This window comes from Cannabis sativa, chromosome 6, assembly GCF_029168945.1.
Source record: "Cannabis sativa cultivar Pink pepper isolate KNU-18-1 chromosome 6, ASM2916894v1, whole genome shotgun sequence".
In the NCBI taxonomy this organism is placed as follows: Eukaryota; Viridiplantae; Streptophyta; class Magnoliopsida; order Rosales; family Cannabaceae; genus Cannabis; species Cannabis sativa.
Window position 1 is genome coordinate 75,374,657 of NC_083606.1, and position 20,362 is coordinate 75,395,018.

General features: G+C 33.2%; 2 protein-coding genes across 2 annotated transcripts; one reads left to right on the top strand and one right to left on the bottom strand.

Moving 5' to 3' along the window:
• Nucleotides 1-6,923: 6,923 nt before the first annotated feature.
• Nucleotides 6,924-8,408, top strand: LOC115695614 (uncharacterized). Its single transcript, XM_030622670.2, has one exon. The coding sequence runs from the start codon at nt 6,924-6,926 to the stop codon at nt 8,406-8,408; it is 1,485 nt and encodes a 494-aa protein (XP_030478530.1).
• Nucleotides 8,409-11,974: 3,566 nt separating this feature from the next.
• LOC133038956 (disease resistance protein At4g27190-like) lies at nt 11,975-19,165 on the bottom strand. Its single transcript, XM_061117675.1, has 5 exons — nt 18,894-19,165; nt 14,875-17,743; nt 14,372-14,791; nt 13,759-14,127; nt 11,975-13,276 (listed from the first exon to the last, which is right to left on the bottom strand). Exons 2-5 carry the CDS (start codon nt 17,710-17,712, stop codon nt 12,317-12,319), a joined length of 4,587 nt encoding a protein of 1,528 aa, XP_060973658.1. The 5' UTR covers nt 17,713-17,743; nt 18,894-19,165; the 3' UTR covers nt 11,975-12,316.
• Nucleotides 19,166-20,362: the final 1,197 nt, after the last annotated feature.

Here is a 20,362-nt window from a genome sequence, read left to right on the forward strand (position 1 = left end):
TGATGATGTGATAGCTATAGATCTAAATGTCATATTTTCTATTCTAAATCTATATATGTATTTTTTCATTTGTCTTTGCTCTAGCTCACTTTTCTGCAAAGAGACTATACATTGTAATACAAAATTACCAAATTAATAAAAGGGTTAAGATTCGCATTCAGTATCTCTAGTGTTTGATTTTGTGCGTATAATCTCAGATTCTATTCTTGAGTGTTTATGGTGCTAAACTGATAGATAAACTTATGCAACAATTAGTATCAAAGCTTGGGAGTTCAAAGGAGGATCTTGGATTGAGTAATTAAGAACTTAGTAAATTGGCTGAGAAGAAATGGGGAGCACGAAGTTCAATTTAGAGAAATTTACACGGAAAAGAAAATTCAAATTATATGGCATGTAAATATGACAGCATTGTTGGTTCAACAAGAATTATAAGTTGTGATTTTAGGAGAGAAGATTCTACCTACAGGTCTAACTAAGAAAGAGAAGTTTGAGATCTTGGACAAGCTCATAGTGCGATAATTTTAAGTCTCAAAGGATAAAACTCTTAGGGAAGTTTTGAAGGAATCTACTGCAGCTGGTGTTTAATTGAAATTGGAGAGCTTGTACATGATCAAGTATTTGGCTAATTGATTATTCTTGAATCAAAAAATATATTCTTTGAAGATGGCACTAGAGAAGTGGTATCATAATCATCTTCATAATTATATAAATTAAATATTGTGTTGAGTATTTATGAATTTATATATAGATATATACATTGAATCATTGATATCATATGAATAGAAAGTGAATTTTTAGGTATACATCTAATACAATAAACTCAGCTCAATAAAGACTGAGGCAGAGCAATTCATTTATAGACAGAGTCAATTACAGGGCAAGGGGCAAAAGCCAATACAATTAGACTACAGATGGCAGTATACAATTGCATAAGGAATAACAGAAAGATTTCTTGAAAGATAGGGACAGCTGGTGAGTCTTGTACTGCAATGAAAACGTGTTGAATTGTGCCAATGATTAGGTGAGCTCCGAATATTCAGGAATAGGGTATGACTCAGCAGATGACATGTCAATTGGTTTTACTATTCCTTTACACTCCCCCTCAAACTGAAGGGTGAGATACGGATACCCAGTTTGTCAACAAGGAAAGTAAAACGTGATGGTGACAGACCCTTGGTGAGGCAATCAGCAATTTGGTCATGAGATGGAACATATCTCACTTCTAATTGCTTTTGTAGGACCTTGTCACGAACGTAGTGATCATCAATCTCGATGTGCTTGGTGCGTGCGTGATAGACGCGATTTGAAGCAAGAGCTCCTGCACCGATGTTATCGCACCAAGTGATCGAAGGAGCAGAGAAGGGTACACTTAATTCGCTGAGTAGAGACTCAATCCACGATATTTCTACTGCTACATGTGCCAGAACACGGTATTCGGATTTTGTAATTGATCTCGATACCGCTTCTTTGAAGACCAAGATACTAGTGAATCTCCCAGGTAAACACAGTATCCAGCAATCGAACGCCTATCATTTGGGAAACAGGCCCAATCGGCATCAGAATAGCCTATGATTTGCAGTCTATTGTTGCAGCTGATATGCAGGCCGTGTGTTCTTGTTCCTTTTAAATATCTTAGTACTCTCTTGGCTCCACTCCAATGTGTTGTTTTCGGTGTTTGAAAGAATTGGCTTAGCTTGTTAACCGCATACGCTATATCAGGACGAGTGTGACACAAGTACTGTAATGAACCAATCATGCTTAGATTTATAGTAGGATTGTGCATTGGCTCCCCATCAGATACAGACATCGGTTTTCCTGCAACTGTAGGTGTGGGACACGACTTTATGTTGGTCATGTTGTATTTCTACAGTAGATCCTCAATATTTTTAGTTTGGGTGAGATACAAACCCGAATCATCCCTGTGTACTTCTATTCCAAGAAAGAAGTGTAGAGCACCGAGATCTTTGAGGGAAAATAACCTGTTCAGTTGAGTGATGAAGCTATTGACTTCACTGATGTTGTTTCCTGTGACAATTATATCCTCGATGTAAATAAGTACAAGGATGATGGCCCTGGATGTTTTCAAGAAAAACAGAGAGTTGTCCGCCTTTGATTGTCTGAAATTCCATGTTACAAGGGTGGCTTTGAGTTTGTCGAACCATGCTCTAGGAGCCTGTTGAAGACCATATAAAGATTTATTCAATTTGCACACATAATCTTCCTTTCCAGGTTCTTCAAAACCCGGTGGTTGAACCATGAAAACATCTTCCTCAATTTTTCCATTTAGGAAGGCGTTGTTTATGTCTAGCTGCCTTATTTCCCAGCCTTTAGTTACTGCCAAGATTAGGACGATTCGGACTGTTAAGGCCTTGATAACTGAGCTGAATGTTTCACCAAAATTAATCCCGGGTCTTTGATGAAATCCTTTTGCTACCAATCTCGCTTTGAGTCTTTGGAGAGATCCATCAGCATTCCTTTTTATTTTATAAACCCACTTGTTGCCCACAAGATTCTGTCCAGGTGCTGTAGGAACCAGGTACCATGTATTGTTGGCTTTGAGGGCTATGATTTCTGAGTTCATAGCCTTGTTCCACCCAGCATGGTTGATGGCTTCTTCTAGGCTACTTGGTTCTCTAAGAAGAGACTCCCACTTCGATTGTCCAAAGAAAAATCGTCGTTTGAAGATGCCGGCCTTGGCACGAGTTATCATTGGATGGGTAGCTTGTGGAGCAACAGGTGTTGTGACAGCCGGTTCAGATGGTTGATCACTCACAGATGCAGCAGTGGAAGATGAGTTCATAGGAGAGACAGTAATGACAGGATCATGGTCATGAACACGGGGTGTTACTGCTGCTGTCTCCCACTCAATATCTGAAGCAACAGGCTGTTCTGAAGGAGGAAAAACAACAGAGTTAGAACGAGTGCCAAGAGCTCTAGGGGGTGCATTGAGCTGTGACACAGTAGGAATGGGGATAGGCAGGTAAGACCATTGAGAGCTATGGATCATAAGAGGTGTTTCAGACTGGTAGTTGTTAAGGAAACCAGTTTTAAATGGGAATTCCAATTCGTTAAAGACAACATCACGAGAAATGTAGATACGACCGGTGGAGCTAAGACACTTATATCCTTTGTGGGAAGCCGAGTAGCCTAAATTGACACATTTGGTGGATTGCATCCATGCATTGAGGCTCTCTAGCCAAGATACTCGCACTGTCCATAGGTTCTCACCATGGTAAGACAAATCCCAACACCGACACTCACCTTGTCACTCGTGACCAAGGTAGCATGTGTGGCAAGATGCAAACACCAAGCCAACGTGCCAACGCTTCTATCATGCCCCATTTGATACTGTCCGAACAGTCTCCCTCGTCGCCCAAGGACTCCCATACGTCCATGGACCAATCCTCAAGGCGCCATGCCTCCATGCATGTTGGCAGGCCCTCAAGATAAACCACCGAGCTAGTTGCATACATTAGACCTCTGTCCCTTTCCAGCATGGTGTATCCTTCCCATGTATGCACGCAAGCTAGCCCACGAATGACTACCCGTGTCATCTCGTGTTGAGACTCGTGGCCTAGGTGCACCACAACGTCTCTTGGAGGATCTAAGCCACGTCCTGTGCAAGCGGCATACCGGCAAGCCATTGGAAACGTACCAGTGAACCTCTTGCGGCATTCTTCGACGTACTACCGGGTCGGGCCGATAATGTCCATGAGTACTCCAACTCAGGAGACATATGAGTCCTCTCGCGGTCCTCATATGCCCGCCCTACTAGCCCCACTGACTAGTAGTAGCTCACTTAGAACCAAGGTGCAAGGGGTGGTGGAGAGCTGACACCAGAGTACCCCGTTAAATAGCATTCTGAGCTTTTAGCCTTCTATCAGGAACATACATGATTTTGGCTCTGTAGACATACGGCCAAACCGCAAACCAAATCACATAACTTTGCCAATCCAATTGCACCATTCTATTTGTAGACCCAAATAAATTGCGAATACCAAGTCCCGTCCCAATTCGGACAATATTGAAGATATTTACGAAAATGCCACTGCATACAAACTAAGCATAAGCATGGCACCTGCATGCACCACAACATGCGCCACTACTTGACCACCACTTGGCCAACTTGTAGGCATCACTTAGCTTGTAACGTGCCATCTTGGACTGCACGTAACACTTAACATTGCTCTTTTCACCAAATACATTTTTATAGTACAATTTTTTCGAAGAGCATCTTAACTTTTTCAAACATTATGTCGAAGCGTCTAGATCGCCAATTTTTCAAGGGCCTCTACTTAAGAACACCACTAAATTACATTGTATACTTTTTTAAATTCATGTCTTTAATTTTTATTCTCTCTTTCAAAATCTATTATGTTTACCTCTTTTTTCAATCATTTTACTAATTTTAGCCCTATTATTTCACAATAGTCTCCATTCTTCTCTAATTAAAATTTTATCCAAACATTTCTACGAACTTACACATCCATCTCCAAAGAACATTATTTTATTATTTTTGAAATTATGTCTTAGTTATGTGAGGGTGTAAAGATAATTTAGGTACAATTCTTATAAAAAGAGTTATATTTAAATTAAATTTTATTTAAAAGTAAATTTGATTAATGTATAAGAAAAAAAGATATTCTTCAACTTCTCCCTAATTAAGAATACCCTTTCCAAGCCTAATTGAATTCCACTCTTTCCTTAATTTCACGCAAAATGAAGGGATAAATTAAAAAAAATATCCTTTTTTAATTATATCCATTAATCAAAAATACCCTTATATTATATTTTATTATAATATACCTATTTTTATGAGTGGGTTGTCCAATATACCTTACTCTTTACTTAAGTCTAGCATATAATTTACATTAACTTAAGGGGTCTAATGGAGATATCATATATAAAAATGGGTATATCTTAAAAAATATATGGGTAAATGGGGGCAAAATCCCTAAAAGTTTTATTTTGGTTTCACTTAACCCCCAAAAACCAAATTTGGGCGGTAAAACCCCTAATACTCCTATTCTGTTAGCAATTTAACCATTCTGTCCAAATTTAGCTGTTAACTGCCAGGTTGGATTGTCCACGTGGACACAATATACACGTGGCACAATTTTATTGGTCCACGTAAATAATTATTTTAAAAAAATTAAAAAAAATTAAAAATAAAATAATTTTCTTCTTTTTTTTTTCTTTGTTTTTTTCCTTTTTTTTTCTTTTTCTTTTTTTTTTTCTTTTCTTTCTTTTTCTTTCTCTGAAACATCTCTCAATCTCCTCTCTCTATCTCTCGCACTATCCCTTTCTCTTTCTTCTTCTTCTGTCCCCAATCCTCCACAACTAACCACCTCTGAACCGCAACCTCCTCCGGCCTCGTCCTCCTCCGCCGACTTCGAAGCCATTAAAGCCACCACCCACCATCTCCTCCATCTCAGATCCGCCATTAAAGCTGGCGAACAAAGATGTAGCTTCGACGTGGTTGTGGAGGAGGACGTCGGGGACCACCAAGCCAGCTCGGATCGATCTCCTCTCTCTTTCCCGATCTCTTCTATTTCTCTTTATATTTAGGGTTTTTAAATAGTTGTGGGGAAATAAATTTAGGGTTTTCAAATATTAATTTTGGGGTTAAGGTTTCGTATATATATGTGTGTTTGTTTATTTGTTGGATTTGGATTTGTTTAAATTGGTTTGAGCTTGGTTTTGTTGTTTTTTTGTTTTTTGTGATTTGGATGGTTGTGGTGGTAGCAGATTTGAAGAAGATGAAGAAAAAGAAGATGGTGGTGGTGGTTGGTAACAGTATGAAGGAAGGAAGGAAGGAAGGAAGATGGTGGCGATGGCGATGGCTGGTAAGGAAGGGAATGGTGGTGGGTGGTGGCTGGAATTAGGTTTAGGGTTCTGTGGGTGGTGGTTGGGAAGGATTTAGGTTTAGGGTTCATCGTGACAAAGAAAAAGAAAAAGAAAGGAAAAAAAAAAAGAAAAAGAAAAAGAAAGAAAGGAAAAAAAGAAAAAAAAAAGAAAAAGAAAAAGAAAGAAAGGAAAAAAAGAAAAAAGAAAAAGAATTTTTTTAATTTTTTTTAATTTTTATTTTTAAAATAATTAATTTTTTAATTTTTTAAATAATTATTTACGTGGACCAATAAAATTGTGACATGTGTATATTGTCTCCACGTGAACAATCCAACCTGACAATTAACAGCTAAATTTGGACAGAAGGGTTAATTAATTGCTAATAGAATAGGAGTATTGTGGTTTTACCGCTCAAATTTGAGTTTTGGGGTTAAGTGAAACCAAAATGAAATTTTTAAGGGTTTTACCGCTATGTACCCAAAATATAAAAACTAAGAGATAAAAATTAAAACAAATAAATTAAAATAGATACAGAATGTAATTTTTTCCAGGAAATAAAACTGGTTTCTTTTGATGAAACTGACAAAGTAAGAATTATTAATGATTCATTATCCTGGCACTACTGCACATTTATTTATTTGATGTCTCGATCGATCTGATATTATAAGATCAACATCAAATCAATCAAATGCTTTTATATATGATCTTGATCATGAGTTGTGAGTTGTGAGTTGTGAGGTGGGAGAGTTGTTTATTGTTGAAGCCCAAAACTCGTATACCACACGAAATAATAATACTACAAAAAATGAGAAGTCTTATCTATAATATAATATTTATTATAAGCAAAAACGTGTTAATTTATTAATGTTCATACTTATAATGGGCTTCACGTACTGGTACTACACATGATATGATTTATAGAATTGATTAATATGTATGTATTGTAGGAATGTGTTGCTCTATATATACGTACTTATTTCTGTGTTTGTAGTATTCATATATTCATTCCAAACACATCCATTATATATAATTCCTTAAGTATATATAGTAGTATAATTATTTATATTCTATTGAGAATGGAGGTAGTGGCATTGCCCAATATTGTGATTATCAAATCCATGGACAATGGAAAATACTTGAGATGTTTAACTAAGGAGGAATTTGAGGATGAGAAACGAAAACTATTTAAAATGCATGTGAAATTTGGAGGAGAGCACATTAGCAGTCCTTTGATAAAATTTCAAGTGGTGACAGCTCGAAATAAGGAATTTGTGCACTTGCGGTGTTGCCACACCAACAAGTATCTCGTCATGGGGTCGACAACTGGCTGGTTTATTCATGCCAAGGCTGACATTCCCATAGATGATGAAAAATCTGTGAATACATCTACACTCTTCAAACCTATCAGAGCTACCGATGCTGAATTGGAGGGTCAACCAGATTTATACCGTCTTCTACACGTCGCGACTAACAAGTACGTTAGTTACCATAGGATGCCTGAGCCACTCGAGGAAAGCCTATACGTCGCCTACACCTCCCCCTCCACTAATAAGTACTATGACGATGTTTTCAAAATCATGGATTTTGAGTCCATCGTTATATTTCCTGAACAAGTCGCATTCAAGCAGCACGGTACCCAAAACAAGTTTCTCAGCTGCAGATCCTTCAAAAACCACCCGTACCTGCAGTTCCTCGATGGCACCGATGAGGGCGACACAACTGTAGCCAATGTGATCTACACTGTTGGTGATGGTTTTGTCCGTATAAAAAATCTCTCCACTGGAAAATTCTGGAGGCGTAGCCCTAATTGGATCTGGGCTGACTCTGACAAGACTGAGGATGATAAGAGTTCTGACTTCCAAAACACTATATTCTGGCCTGTCAAACTCGGTGATAATGTGGTGGCACTGCGCAGTGTGGTGAATGATCGTTTTCTCAAGGGAATCACTCTAGATGGCGTAACAGATTGCCTTAATGCCGCAGAGACTGGCATGCCAAATCAGGTGAAGTTGGAGGTGGTTGAGACCTTGATTGAAAGGAACATATACGACGTAGAATACCACACAGAGGTAGGAAAGGTGTATAATGTCATTGAGAAAGACAGTGTGACATCTCGCAACACTAGTTACACAACAGAAGACACTGTGACCCTTAAGTTTTCTCACAAGAAATCAAAATCTAAAACTCTTGGGGGAAGTGTTTCCCTCAAGTTAGGTGCCAAAGCAACCCTTAAACTTGACGTGATACCTGCATACTTAGGTGGGCAGATCGAGTTTTCGGCTGAGCTTACAGGGACAGTTCAATGGGGAACCACCGACTTAACTGAAACTGTAACTGAAACTATGAACGCTGTTAAAGTGGCTCCAAGGACTAGAAAAACAGTGACCCTTGTAGCCACGCACGGAATATGTGAAGTTCCCTTCTCTTATACTCGTCGCGATTATTACCACAATAAACGCAATCCCGAGATTAAAAGACTGCATGATGGGATCTACAAGGGGATCAACACCACCAACATAGACTACGTTACTAAGGAGGAGCCCTTACCAACTTCTGATTAATTCAATTATTACTAGTTTTCAAGTTTGGCACTAAGTTCAAATAAATATGATGACATTATATATACTATCATGTAATGATAAGATAGCTATATAAGGTCACTAAAAGTCAGTATTATTAATTTTGTTTCATTCAAATAGCATAATAATTACTTAAAGTTTCAAATTTATAAATAGTATAAATTTAATATTTATTTTTAGCGGCATAAATACTTAATATTTTTAAAATTATATTTTTTCTTTAATTTGATCATTACATACTCTGTTATTGTCTTAAACAGGGCACATATATAAGGCCCAGATTCTAAATCATTGAGTCTAAACAGAAACATGTAGTATCAGTTACTTTTAAATGTATTAAAAGGCCAAGATGCAAAATGGCCTTAAATCTAACAATTAAGTTAATAAATGTCCATTTTTTAAAAAAATTAACACAATGTCCATTCTGTTAAAAATTTGATAATGAAATTACAATTATAACCTTGAATAATTAAGTGTTTGGTATAGTTATTTTGCACAATAGTATATCATTTTTATGTGCAATAATATATTAAAAAAACTGAAAGGTATTATATATATATTTTTTTTGAAATAACTGAAATGTAGTATATTAGTTTAAGATTGTAGTATATTATTTTAATGTGCTATGGTATATAATGAGTGAAAGACGAAAATTAAAAAATGTGGAATATTAGTTTAAGTTTGATGTATAGTTATATTTCACTAGAAAATATTGTATTTATGTTCATTAGTATATCATGAAGGAAAGAAAAAGAAAAAAAAAACATGTGGAATATTAAATTAAATTTTTGGTATACATATATATTTTTTTTTCCACTATACTGGTGATATATTAATTTTTCACTATAGTATTTATGCTTATGATTGCAAAATATAGTTTTTATATGCTATTGTATATCGTGAAAAAAAAATTATTTAATAGTATATTAGTTTAAGTTTATGGTATATTTATATTGGTCTAAGGTATATCAGTTGTATGTGATATGTATATCGTGAAGGATAGAAAGGAAAAAAAAACTATTAAATATTAATTTAAGTATGAGGTATAGTTATATTTGACTGAGGGATATTGATTTTATATTCTAATGAAGGAAAGAACAAGAAAAAAAAATTGTGAAATATTAAATTAAGTCTTTTGTATAATATTTTTTTTTTTCACTATGCTGATGGTATATTAATTTTTGACTATGGTATATCTTCTTATGATTGTGGTATAAGTTTTTGTATGCTACTGTATATTGTGGAAAACAATTCATTTAATAGTATATTAGTTTAAGTTTGTGATACATGTATATTGGTTTAAGGTATATTGTTTGTATATCATACGATATATTAATAAAAAAAACTAATTATATGCTTAAATAACATAGGGAAATTTGATTTTCTATGCTTAGAAAATCAAAAAATTTGATTTATAAACCAATAATTAAAACCCTAAAAAAACTATACCTTTTTTTTCAAAACCCCAAAAATACCCCCAAACTAAAATTATCTCTCTTTCTCTCTCTATCTAGCCGGTCCCAATAATCCCACACCCCAGGTCCGATGGTCGGACCATGGGGTCCGATGGGGTCCGACCAATCGGACCCATCGGACCCCAAGGTCCGACCATCGGACCTCTCTCTTCCCCTCTCTCTCAAATCGCGGGAAAAAAAAAAAAAAAAAAAAAAATTAAAGCCGACCATCGGACCCATCGGACCCGACCATCGGACCCATCGGACCCATCGGACCCGACCATCGGACCCTTTCTTCCTCTCTCTCCAAAATCGCGAAAAAAAAAAAAAAAAAAAAAAAAAATCAAAGGTCCGATGGTCGGACCTTGGGGTCCGATGGGTCCGACCATCGGACCCCCAAGGTCCGACCATCGGACCTTTGTCTTCTTCCCTCTCTCAAATCGCAGGAAAAAAAAAAAAAAAAGTTTCAGAATTTTTTTTTTTTTCTTCAGATTTCAGAGAGGGTCGGAGGTGGTGGAGGTGTGGGTTCGGTTGGCTCTCCGTCGGCGTCTCGGTCGGAGGTGGCATTCGCCGTTCTGCGATGGTTGGTTTTGGGTGGAAGGGAGGTGGATCGGCAGTGTGTTTTGGTGGGTTTGATTTGAGAGAGAAAGGAGGAAGAGAGAGAAATGGTTGAGAATAATGAGGGGGGTATTTTGGGGTTTAGGTAAAAGTAGTCCTATTTTTTAAAGAGTTATAAGTATTAGTTTAGATAATTAATTTAGGTATAAAAAATGCATAGAAACTCAAATTTCCCATAACATATTAGACAGCTACAACAACAACAAAATCTAAAAGAATAAAACATATAACACCTTTTATATAATGAAAAAATAGTTGATAAAAATTTAGTAGAGAGGTTTTGATCTATTGTTTTTTATAATTTCTATTAAAGGAATAAAACATATAATACATTTTATATAATGAAGGGTATTTTAGGTATTAAAAAGTAAAAAATGACATTTGCTTTATTATTTTAAAAAATGGACATTAACTATCTATAAAGTTAAAAATAAGGTCATTTACTTGCATTTCTCTTTAATAAATTCAAATGAAGTTTGTATTGACAAAATTAGAAGAAAATTACAGAATATTGAGTATTTATGCCGCTAAAAATAAAAATTAGAATTATGCCGATTACAAATTTTAAACTTTGAGTACTTATACTACATACTATTTTGTCAGTATTTAATTTTATTGTGTGTTTTTGCCCCCAGCTCTCTTTTTGCAATGGGCTTTCTTTGGCATAATTTATATATTTGCTCAATTTCCAAACTATTAGAAAATATTACAAGAGTACTCACTACTATATATATACTTGTATTCCTATACTATAAGAAAGCTAATGTTTAATTGTTATATTATTTCATATAATATAATTTTTAGATTAAAAATTAAATAACAAATAAATAAATATGACAAATAAAAACCTATTGATGATATATTTCATATATGTCAAATATAAATATCAAGAGTAAATAGATTAAAAAAAACTAGTCATTACAAATTAATTAATAATGTATATTATCATATAAAGAGTAAATTAAGATGATGATTTAGAAGAGTCGTAGAAAATTAAGTAGAAATGTTAAAACAAGATCTAAGGAAAAGGCTTTAACAGAACTTTTTTGTTTGATATAGAAAGGAAGAAAGAAAGAGTGAGAGAGGTGTATAAGTATTGTTACATATCAAACAAGATAACACAATTAATTAAATGTTTTCAAATCTCATCTCCATGCATTCCTCCATCAATTGATCGATCCTTTGATAATAATGCTTTCAATTTATTTTTGCATGACTAATTAATTAATTATTTCTTCTCCACAAATCCTCTGCGAATAAATAAATAACAGAAACCATTTAACTTTTAATTTTAATTAACAAACAAATAAACAAATGTTAAATGCAAGTGTATTAATTCTAAACGAACATTTACTCCTTATTTCTTACATTAGAGAGATTTAGTTTATTTTGTGAATTTGCTTGGGATAATAGTTAGAAGAGTTTGTGTACATCATCATGATGATATTAAACTAAATTTGGTGAGGTTTTTACCTGTGTGTGTGTGTGTCTCTCTCTCTCTAGTATAGTAGAATAGAAGAGAAGAGGAGTCCCCTGCATCTGCATGCACTCCACAAATCCTTTACCACAGAACCAACAAAGAAGACATGATGTTCAATCAACAAACAAAAATATGATGAAATATATGGCTAAACGACTACAAATTAGATGAGTTATTTTACAAATTTTAGTATTTCACATTCTCATTTTGGCAAATTTTACATAAAGACTTTATCATATTAATTAATATAATATTAAAAGATGAAGAACAACGAAAAAGTAAAAATGAAGGAAGGTACCTTTCGATGAGTGAATTCATGTGGTAATCTTGAATCGGAATCAGGAATCATTATTGTTAGTATTATGTTCCCCGAAAAGATTTTCCCAAGTTGTATTAACATGTGGTTCCAGAATTTCTTCTTTACCATCAACCTCGATTGTCTTCAATAATGATGAAGAAGTTTTTATAATCCCACCTGAAAATCTCCTTATCTTAGGACAATTTCGTATGTATAATCGTTTCAAACTTGGGAAGCTCATAACTTTATTTCCTGAGTAGAAGCTTTCGAGATTGGGTAATTCAGTTAGAAATAGTTGGTTCAAATTCTCGAAAACTAGTATGGAGTAGTGATGGTGATTACCACTACTATTTTCCGACTGAGTAGTATTAATAGTAATAATAATGTCCCTCAACTCTTTGCAATTATCTATTCTCATTTCTCTCAGTTGAAGAAGAGTGGTTGCTGTTGAGGAAGAGAATAAATACCTCAGTCCATGACATTTTTTAATTTCGAGATTTCCCAAGTTGTGAAAAGACATATTGGAGGGTGCAAGGCTCAGTAATCTGTTACAATCTTGAACACACACGTAATCTAAATTTGGAAATAAGACAATGGACTTATTATGTGCATGTGATGGTTCTATCCCAAACACATAATCAAGCTTCTCAGCACCAATAACATACAGTGTCTCCAATGAAGAAGCTATAGATGTAAGATGAGTAGCAGTAATGTTATCCATCGATTCATCGTCACTATTACTATTACTATTACCATTACCACTACCACGAGTGCTACTTAAATTGACAAAGGAGCCATACAATGAAAGTGTACGAATTTTGTGATACTTGTGAAGGAATGAGTTCAGATTCGGTACACCAATTGGTTCGTCACCATAAGATTTAAATGAAACATTGGAAAGGTTGGGAAATAATATTATTGAGTTACTACTCATCTCAAATATCTCCTTAATTCCTTCACTCCAGGCTGTTTGTAAATTCTTTAGCATAGGAAAAATCACCTACAAAAAGGAAAACAATATTACAAGTGCATTGAACATCTAATTAATAATTAATTTAATTTTACAAAACACACTGCAAAAACTCTTTCTTTTAGTCACAATAAAATTTATGCCTAATTACAAATCATCATTCTTATATTGTGACTAAAAGTTTCGTAACTAAAAGTATTAGGCACAAAAATTACAATTTATTGTAATTAAAAATATATTTTTAGTCATAATACTTGTTGTAACTAAAACTAAATTAGCAACAACTTATATTCAAATACTATATTTTAGCTACAAGTAATTTTTTATCCTGACTTAAAGTCACATTTAGTCATATTTTATAAATAAAAGATTATCAGTAAAGAAACTAATTTTGTAGTGACAATTAAAATAAAAATAAATAAGGACTGCTTCTTGGTATCTTTTTATTTTAAATGTGCAAGAAATTACTTTTAAATGAAACTAAAATTTTATAAATATATATACTAGTGTACCTTATTATTGTGTTTGAAGTGACTTATTTGTTTATTAGGAGTGGACACCATCTTCATAAACTCCTTCATTTTAGGACAATCATCTATAACCAGCTTAGACAATAAGGGACATTCAATGCAATAATCTCCTTCACAGAAGCTTAAAAGGTTTGGAAGCCTATCAAGTTCAAGGGATTCAAGTTTCTCAAATGATAGATATTCCTTATCATCACTACTATTGCTTACAATTACCACTTTTATGTTCCCACATCTTGTTACACTTAATCTCTCAAGTTGTACAAGTCTTCGAGCTATGGCAGATGGTAACAGAGACTCCAAATTGTGACAGTACCTAACATTAAACTCTTTTAAGTTGGGCATTAATGCAATCTGAAAATAAAACATTAAAGCATTAATTACTTGTACTCACTTCAATTTAAGAATAATAAAAATGCAGTCTAAACCCATCCAAAGTATTGTTACTATTGGTAGAATTAAATATTAAATCGTTAATAATCATTTGTAAGGCAATATCTTATACCTCATGATTTCAAATTGCAATGCTCTATTGTTCAATAAACATATGGGACAACCTATAAGAAACATAATCACATTTAAGAAATTAATTAATTACCTTTTTTTTGAAGAAAGTTTGTGTTGAAGAGCTAACAACAAGCTCTGATAAATCAGTACATGCAGTTCCATAAATCCTTTGGAGGGATGAAAGCTCATCAAGCTTAACACATTCTAATTTAGGGAACAAAATAATATAATCCCTTTGCAACTGATCATCTTCTTCTCCAAGTTGATCTACTACTCTTATTATGTCTTCCATTGCCTTACAATCTTTGACTTGTATACTCTTTAAGTTTACAAACTTTTGAGCAATAGAGAAAGAGAATAGATACTTTAAATTATTGCAATTACTCACATTTAACCTTGTTAAGTTTTGCATGTAATAAGAACTTGATGATGATTCCACAACTTGATCTGGCCATAACATTTTTTTAGTGAAGTAATGGATGGTCAAGTCTTCCAACTTAGGAAAAGAAACCTGCAAATTAATAAGGAATTTCATATAAGATAACTTTTTTTTCTTTTCAATTTGTATGTATTCATATAGGAAGAGTTTTGTACCGTTTCACTGAATAAAGGCATAGAATAATCTTCTATTAGTGGAGAGCAGTAGAATTGGACCAAGTTTAGCAAATAATTTAAACGCAAAGAGCGTAATTGCAAAGAAGAGTTATTATGGGCAACAACTACTTCATGATCATCATCACCATCTTCTCTGACTATGATCTCTTCTATCATCTCACATTCTTGTACTGAAATCTCATGAAGAAGTTTGGCAATTGACAAAGGGAACAAATTCTTTAATCTACCACAACGGTACACATCCACCTTTCTCAATTGATTGAAGAAAGACCCTCTTGGGAGTACATTAATATTACTTACAATGCTTTCCAAGCTTTCTAAATGTCGAAGTGTTAATTCCTCCAAACATGGAAAGGCTTCTTGATCATGAATCATCATGTCTGTCGGATTAATGATATATTTGGCGCCTTCATTTGCCTCAAAAGTCAATTCCTTTAATCTAGGAAAACCTTCTTTAACCAAACATGGAGCAACATCAAAATATCCCTCTAGTGATAAATATTCAGACCTTGTCATAAACGCTACAAGTTCACGTGCATATACTTGATCCAATTGAGAGAGACATAAGTGCAAGCACCTGCTTGATGAAATTTTATCATCCAAATATCTATCGCCTCTAATAGATATTTGGTATCTTTCCAATTTTTCATCAAACAAACCCTCTGGCAAGACATGTTGATCACTTGGAACATACAAACATAAAGCTGTTAGTCGTTGCAAACTCTTTATCTCGATAAGACTGGCATTTCTTGTTCCGTCTTCTTCAATTTTATCCCATCTCTCAAATGTAGTAGGAAGATAGAGTTCTTCCATTTGTGTCAAATTTGAAATGACATTCGCCTCGATCACTTTTAAATTTCTACATACTCGTAGATCTAGCACTTGCAAACGCTGCAATGCTCCTATTTCTTTTGGCAGTCGCTTAATGAAAAAAGACCAGGACACATCAAGAACTTTTAAATTCTTTAACTCACCAATCACCGCTATGTCTTCTATAAAAGAACCACACAGACATAATGTTTGGAGATTTTGAAGCAAACGAAAAGACAAAGGTAATGATCTTAGGCGTGCACCATTCATACCCAACGATTTAAGTTGCCCAGTTTGTTCAAAGAAGTCATTTGGAATTGATTCCAAACAAAGGCGAGTTCTAGATAGAAGAAGTAATTCTAACCCAGGACATTCCAATATCTGAGGAAGATTATCAAAATCATCAAAATCAACAAAGGAGATTGCTTTAGATGCTTTATGCCTTTGATGAACAACTAATTCTTCATAGGTAGCAGCACTAGTAATGCTATTCATGAACATCCTATGCCCATGATCATCATCATCATCTTCCTTTGCAATCGCTATGCAAACATCTCGAATGACATCGTGCATCTTCACTTTATCAGTCTCAGTTTCATCCAACAAAAGACAATGAGATTTCAATTTAACAACCAACGAATTCACCCTGTTTCTTGCTTCACTCACTGTTCTCACTCCTTGAAGCAAGTTCCAGCCAATGCTGTATCGAATCAAGTCTTCCACGTCTATTTGTTGATCTTCTTTATGTAAAGCACAAAGCAATAGCAATGACTTGGCCTCCTCCTCATGTCTTCCAAGAAAATCATAACTCAATCGAATACTCAAGTACACTTTGTCATGCATTCCCTCAATTCCCCTAAAGTTGGAATTCTTTAGTCGTTGCAACGCATCCTTCCATATGAACAAGTTATCCATATTATTGCATTTCAAAGCATGTGCCACTGTCGCAATGGCAATTGGCAGTCCTGCACATTCATCAACAATCTCAAGTGCTAGAGCCTTGTAATCTCCACTCTTTTCAACTTTAGTCTCTCCAATGATTCTCTTAAACAAACTTATGCCTTCGCTCGACTCCAAAGCTTCAATTAAGAACACATTACTCTCATCAACATCCATGAAGTTGCGTAAAACATGTAGATATCTAGAGGTAAGCAGCATCCTAGACTCTTGATGGTCGATTCCAATAGCTTCCAGATCAAGTTCCTTCCAAATATCGTCGAGGATTAATAAAATCTTGTTTTCCTCTTGCTTCAACCGCATTCGAAGTAGCTCTGCTCTCTTGCTTGTGCTTTCTATTTGGTTGAAACTTGTTATATCTAGCATTTCAGCAATTTGTTGTTGAATCTCTTTTGTATTAGGTGTTTGAGAAATAGTGATTTTAACCACCTTACTAAACAGCTTCTCTTCTTGAGCTCGTCTACCAATTTCATCCGCAAGCATAGTTTTGCCAACCCCACCCATTCCATGCAACCCTATCCTCCTCCTATTACCATCTCCCACAGCTGCCATTATCTTCTTCATAATTCTACTCCTTGAATCAAAAGTCTGGTACCCTTTCGCTGGTGTTGTAGAGGATCCTTCTGGCTGACGAGGATACGAAATTGGAACAGAATCAAATTCGTTTTTCTTGGAGACAACTACACGTACATTGTTTGACATCTTCTTTGCTTTCCTACTCAGTTGGTGTCGCATCACCAAATGATGAGGCGATCCACAAGAGCACAAGGCCTGTGCATGGCTTTCGGGGTTAAGAAATGTGATGGCCTCTACAGAGACTTTTCCAGCATTGTTCAGCCATGTTTGAACATCAACTTCGATTTCATGACAATTATTTAATGCTTCATTGACACGGCGTTCCATTCTTTGTGTGGCATTGTTCAAATCTTCCAATTGATTCCTGAGTTCACTTACGTTGGCTGTGTAGTGAAATAGATAGCCCAACTGTCGACCCGCTGGTGCCACTGCATACTCAACTATTTTGGTTGCAATTGAAATAATGAAGTCCATGCTACCAATTGCCTTTCTTTCTACTACTCAACTGATTCAATATAACAACAACAACAACAACAAATTATTGTTATTTTTTAATTTGAATAAATAAATTGGTAATTATAAAAATGGAATTTCAAGAATATATACTATATATATAGGACTGTTAGTCTGTTAGGGAGAGAGATCATGAAGAGTCTCTTAAAAAATGTACAAGTAAAATGTTTGTGATCGTGAAAAAAATTGGGATATTTACACCATATTCAGTAATTTTTCTTCAAAATTTACATTTATAATTTGACAAAAGAATTTTTACATTTATACTTTTTTTTACTTATTTTTTATTTGTTAAAACTTCTTTAATTTTTTTTCTTTTTTATATCTGTTTGTATTTTTTTGATTGACTTCTTTTTTTTCTTTCTCTTCTCTCTCTTTTATATATAACAATATATATAATAAATTTACATTGTTATATCTTATTTTTCAAATACTTTTTCACTCTGACAAATTTTATTTAGTTTTTTACAAAATACAAACACTTATTATTATACATATATATACTTTTCTTATTTACATTTTCTTACTATTCACATGCACTCAAACTATTTCATTTTATTTTCTTTTTAATTAATCCCATTTTATAAAAAAAATATCTTAATTAATTTCTTTTAACCTTTACTAAAATATGATTCTTTTATTTTCACATTTTTTTTCATATTGTTTTAACATTTTTTTTTTCTATCTTATAAAAAAATTAAGAGCATTCCTCTATAATGAAGATATATTTAAATTTAGGATAATAAAGCACTAATTTTTATACTTTTAAGTTTAAAGTTTTTTTTTTTTTAACCTTTTCAAAGTATTTTATAAAAACACAAAAAAACCACATAAAAGTAACAACAAAACAACATAAAAAAAACAATATACAAATATTAAAAAATTAACAACAAACTAACAAAAAAAACATAAAAATATATCAAAACACTGTATTTTATATAAATAAAATTCAAAGAAACGTAAAAATATTAAAAAATTTGTACGGATTATACTTGTACAGATGAGAATCTTATAATACAACATATATAAATATATAAAAAAAGATCGTACATGTGCATAAATTGTTCTAATTATTACTTGAATGTATATATTTAAAAATTCAAAATATATAAAACCATGTATATAAGTAACATATAAAGTACCTGGCATATAACAGATATTGGTGCTTGCTCAGAAACCAAGATCAAGCAAAAACCACAGCTACAGAACTAGACTTTTTTTTTCTAATCTTTTGTTTGGTTTATAGAAAGGTTTTTTTTTTTTTTTTTGAGAGAGAGAGAGAGAGAGAGAGAACAAGAGTACACTTAAAGTTGGATTGATTTTGGTTTAGAGATAAAAAAAAAAACATAAAAGAAAGAGCAGAACTTGATTTTGGTGAAGAAAATCAAAGAAGATTTTATGACTGAAATTAAACTCAAAGGCAATATAATGGAAGTGGAACCACAATAAAAGGGGAACAGAAATAAAAAGAAAATGTCAACCAACTAGAAATTAATATATTGTTTTGTATAGAAAAATGAGAGAATATATATAGACACAAACTACAGAAAACAAAAAATTAGATTAGATTAATGTTAATTAAATAAATCCCATGTCTTATTGGACGGATTAATTAATGTCTGAATTTTCAAGTGAGAAAGATCAAAGGGTATAGTTTGAAAATACCAACTATTTTGTTGGTAGTGTGATTATATAATGTTATAGTCTAATATAATTGTTACCATATTTTATTCCACTAATCAGATTATCAGTATTAATTATTTAAAAAAGACTCAAATTTGTTGACCCAATATATGGGTCATTTTTTACTAATTAAATTAAAGTAATAATAAGATGTATATATGTTTGGTTGAAGGAAGTCCAAGAAATGGCAGTTGATTGATCAAAACAAACAATTAATCTGGCTTCCTTACAATAATTAACAAACATGTTATAATTTATGTGGTACTTTTCCATTAATTTAATACTGCAAGAAACAAGAATTATTTTAGCAAAATAAATTGACCAAATTGCAACATTATTAATTGGGGTTTTTACAAAAATATTAAATTTTTAGTAAAAATTTACAATTTTACTATTCGATAGAATTTTTTTTACAAACATACTGTCTTTTTATAAAACAACGTATTGTAAAACAACAAAACAAAACAATTAAAATAACAGTGGAACAACTAAAAAATAAACGTGGAACAACTGTGAAAACTTGACACAGTTACATCATAAAACTTACACAGTATTTGTGAAAAAAAATTCACCCTATAGTAAAAAAGTAAAAAAAAATTAAAAATTTCAATATATGGTATAAAAACTTCTTATTAATTTGACGAGTAGCTCGTACCTGACCACAAAGTCAACCAAAAAGTATAAATCAGAGACTAAAATTATTATCAACTCATATATACACACACCACTACAAAAAATAATTACTTTTAGTGATAACATTTTAGTTACAACATAAATTTTTTGTAACTAAATGTGACTTTTAGTCGCAACAAAAAATTACTTGTGTTATATTATTTAATAATATAATGAGTATAAATTAAAATATAATAAATATATATTAAGTGTATGGTAAATAAATGTGTAACCTATGGTTTACGTACACTTTTAT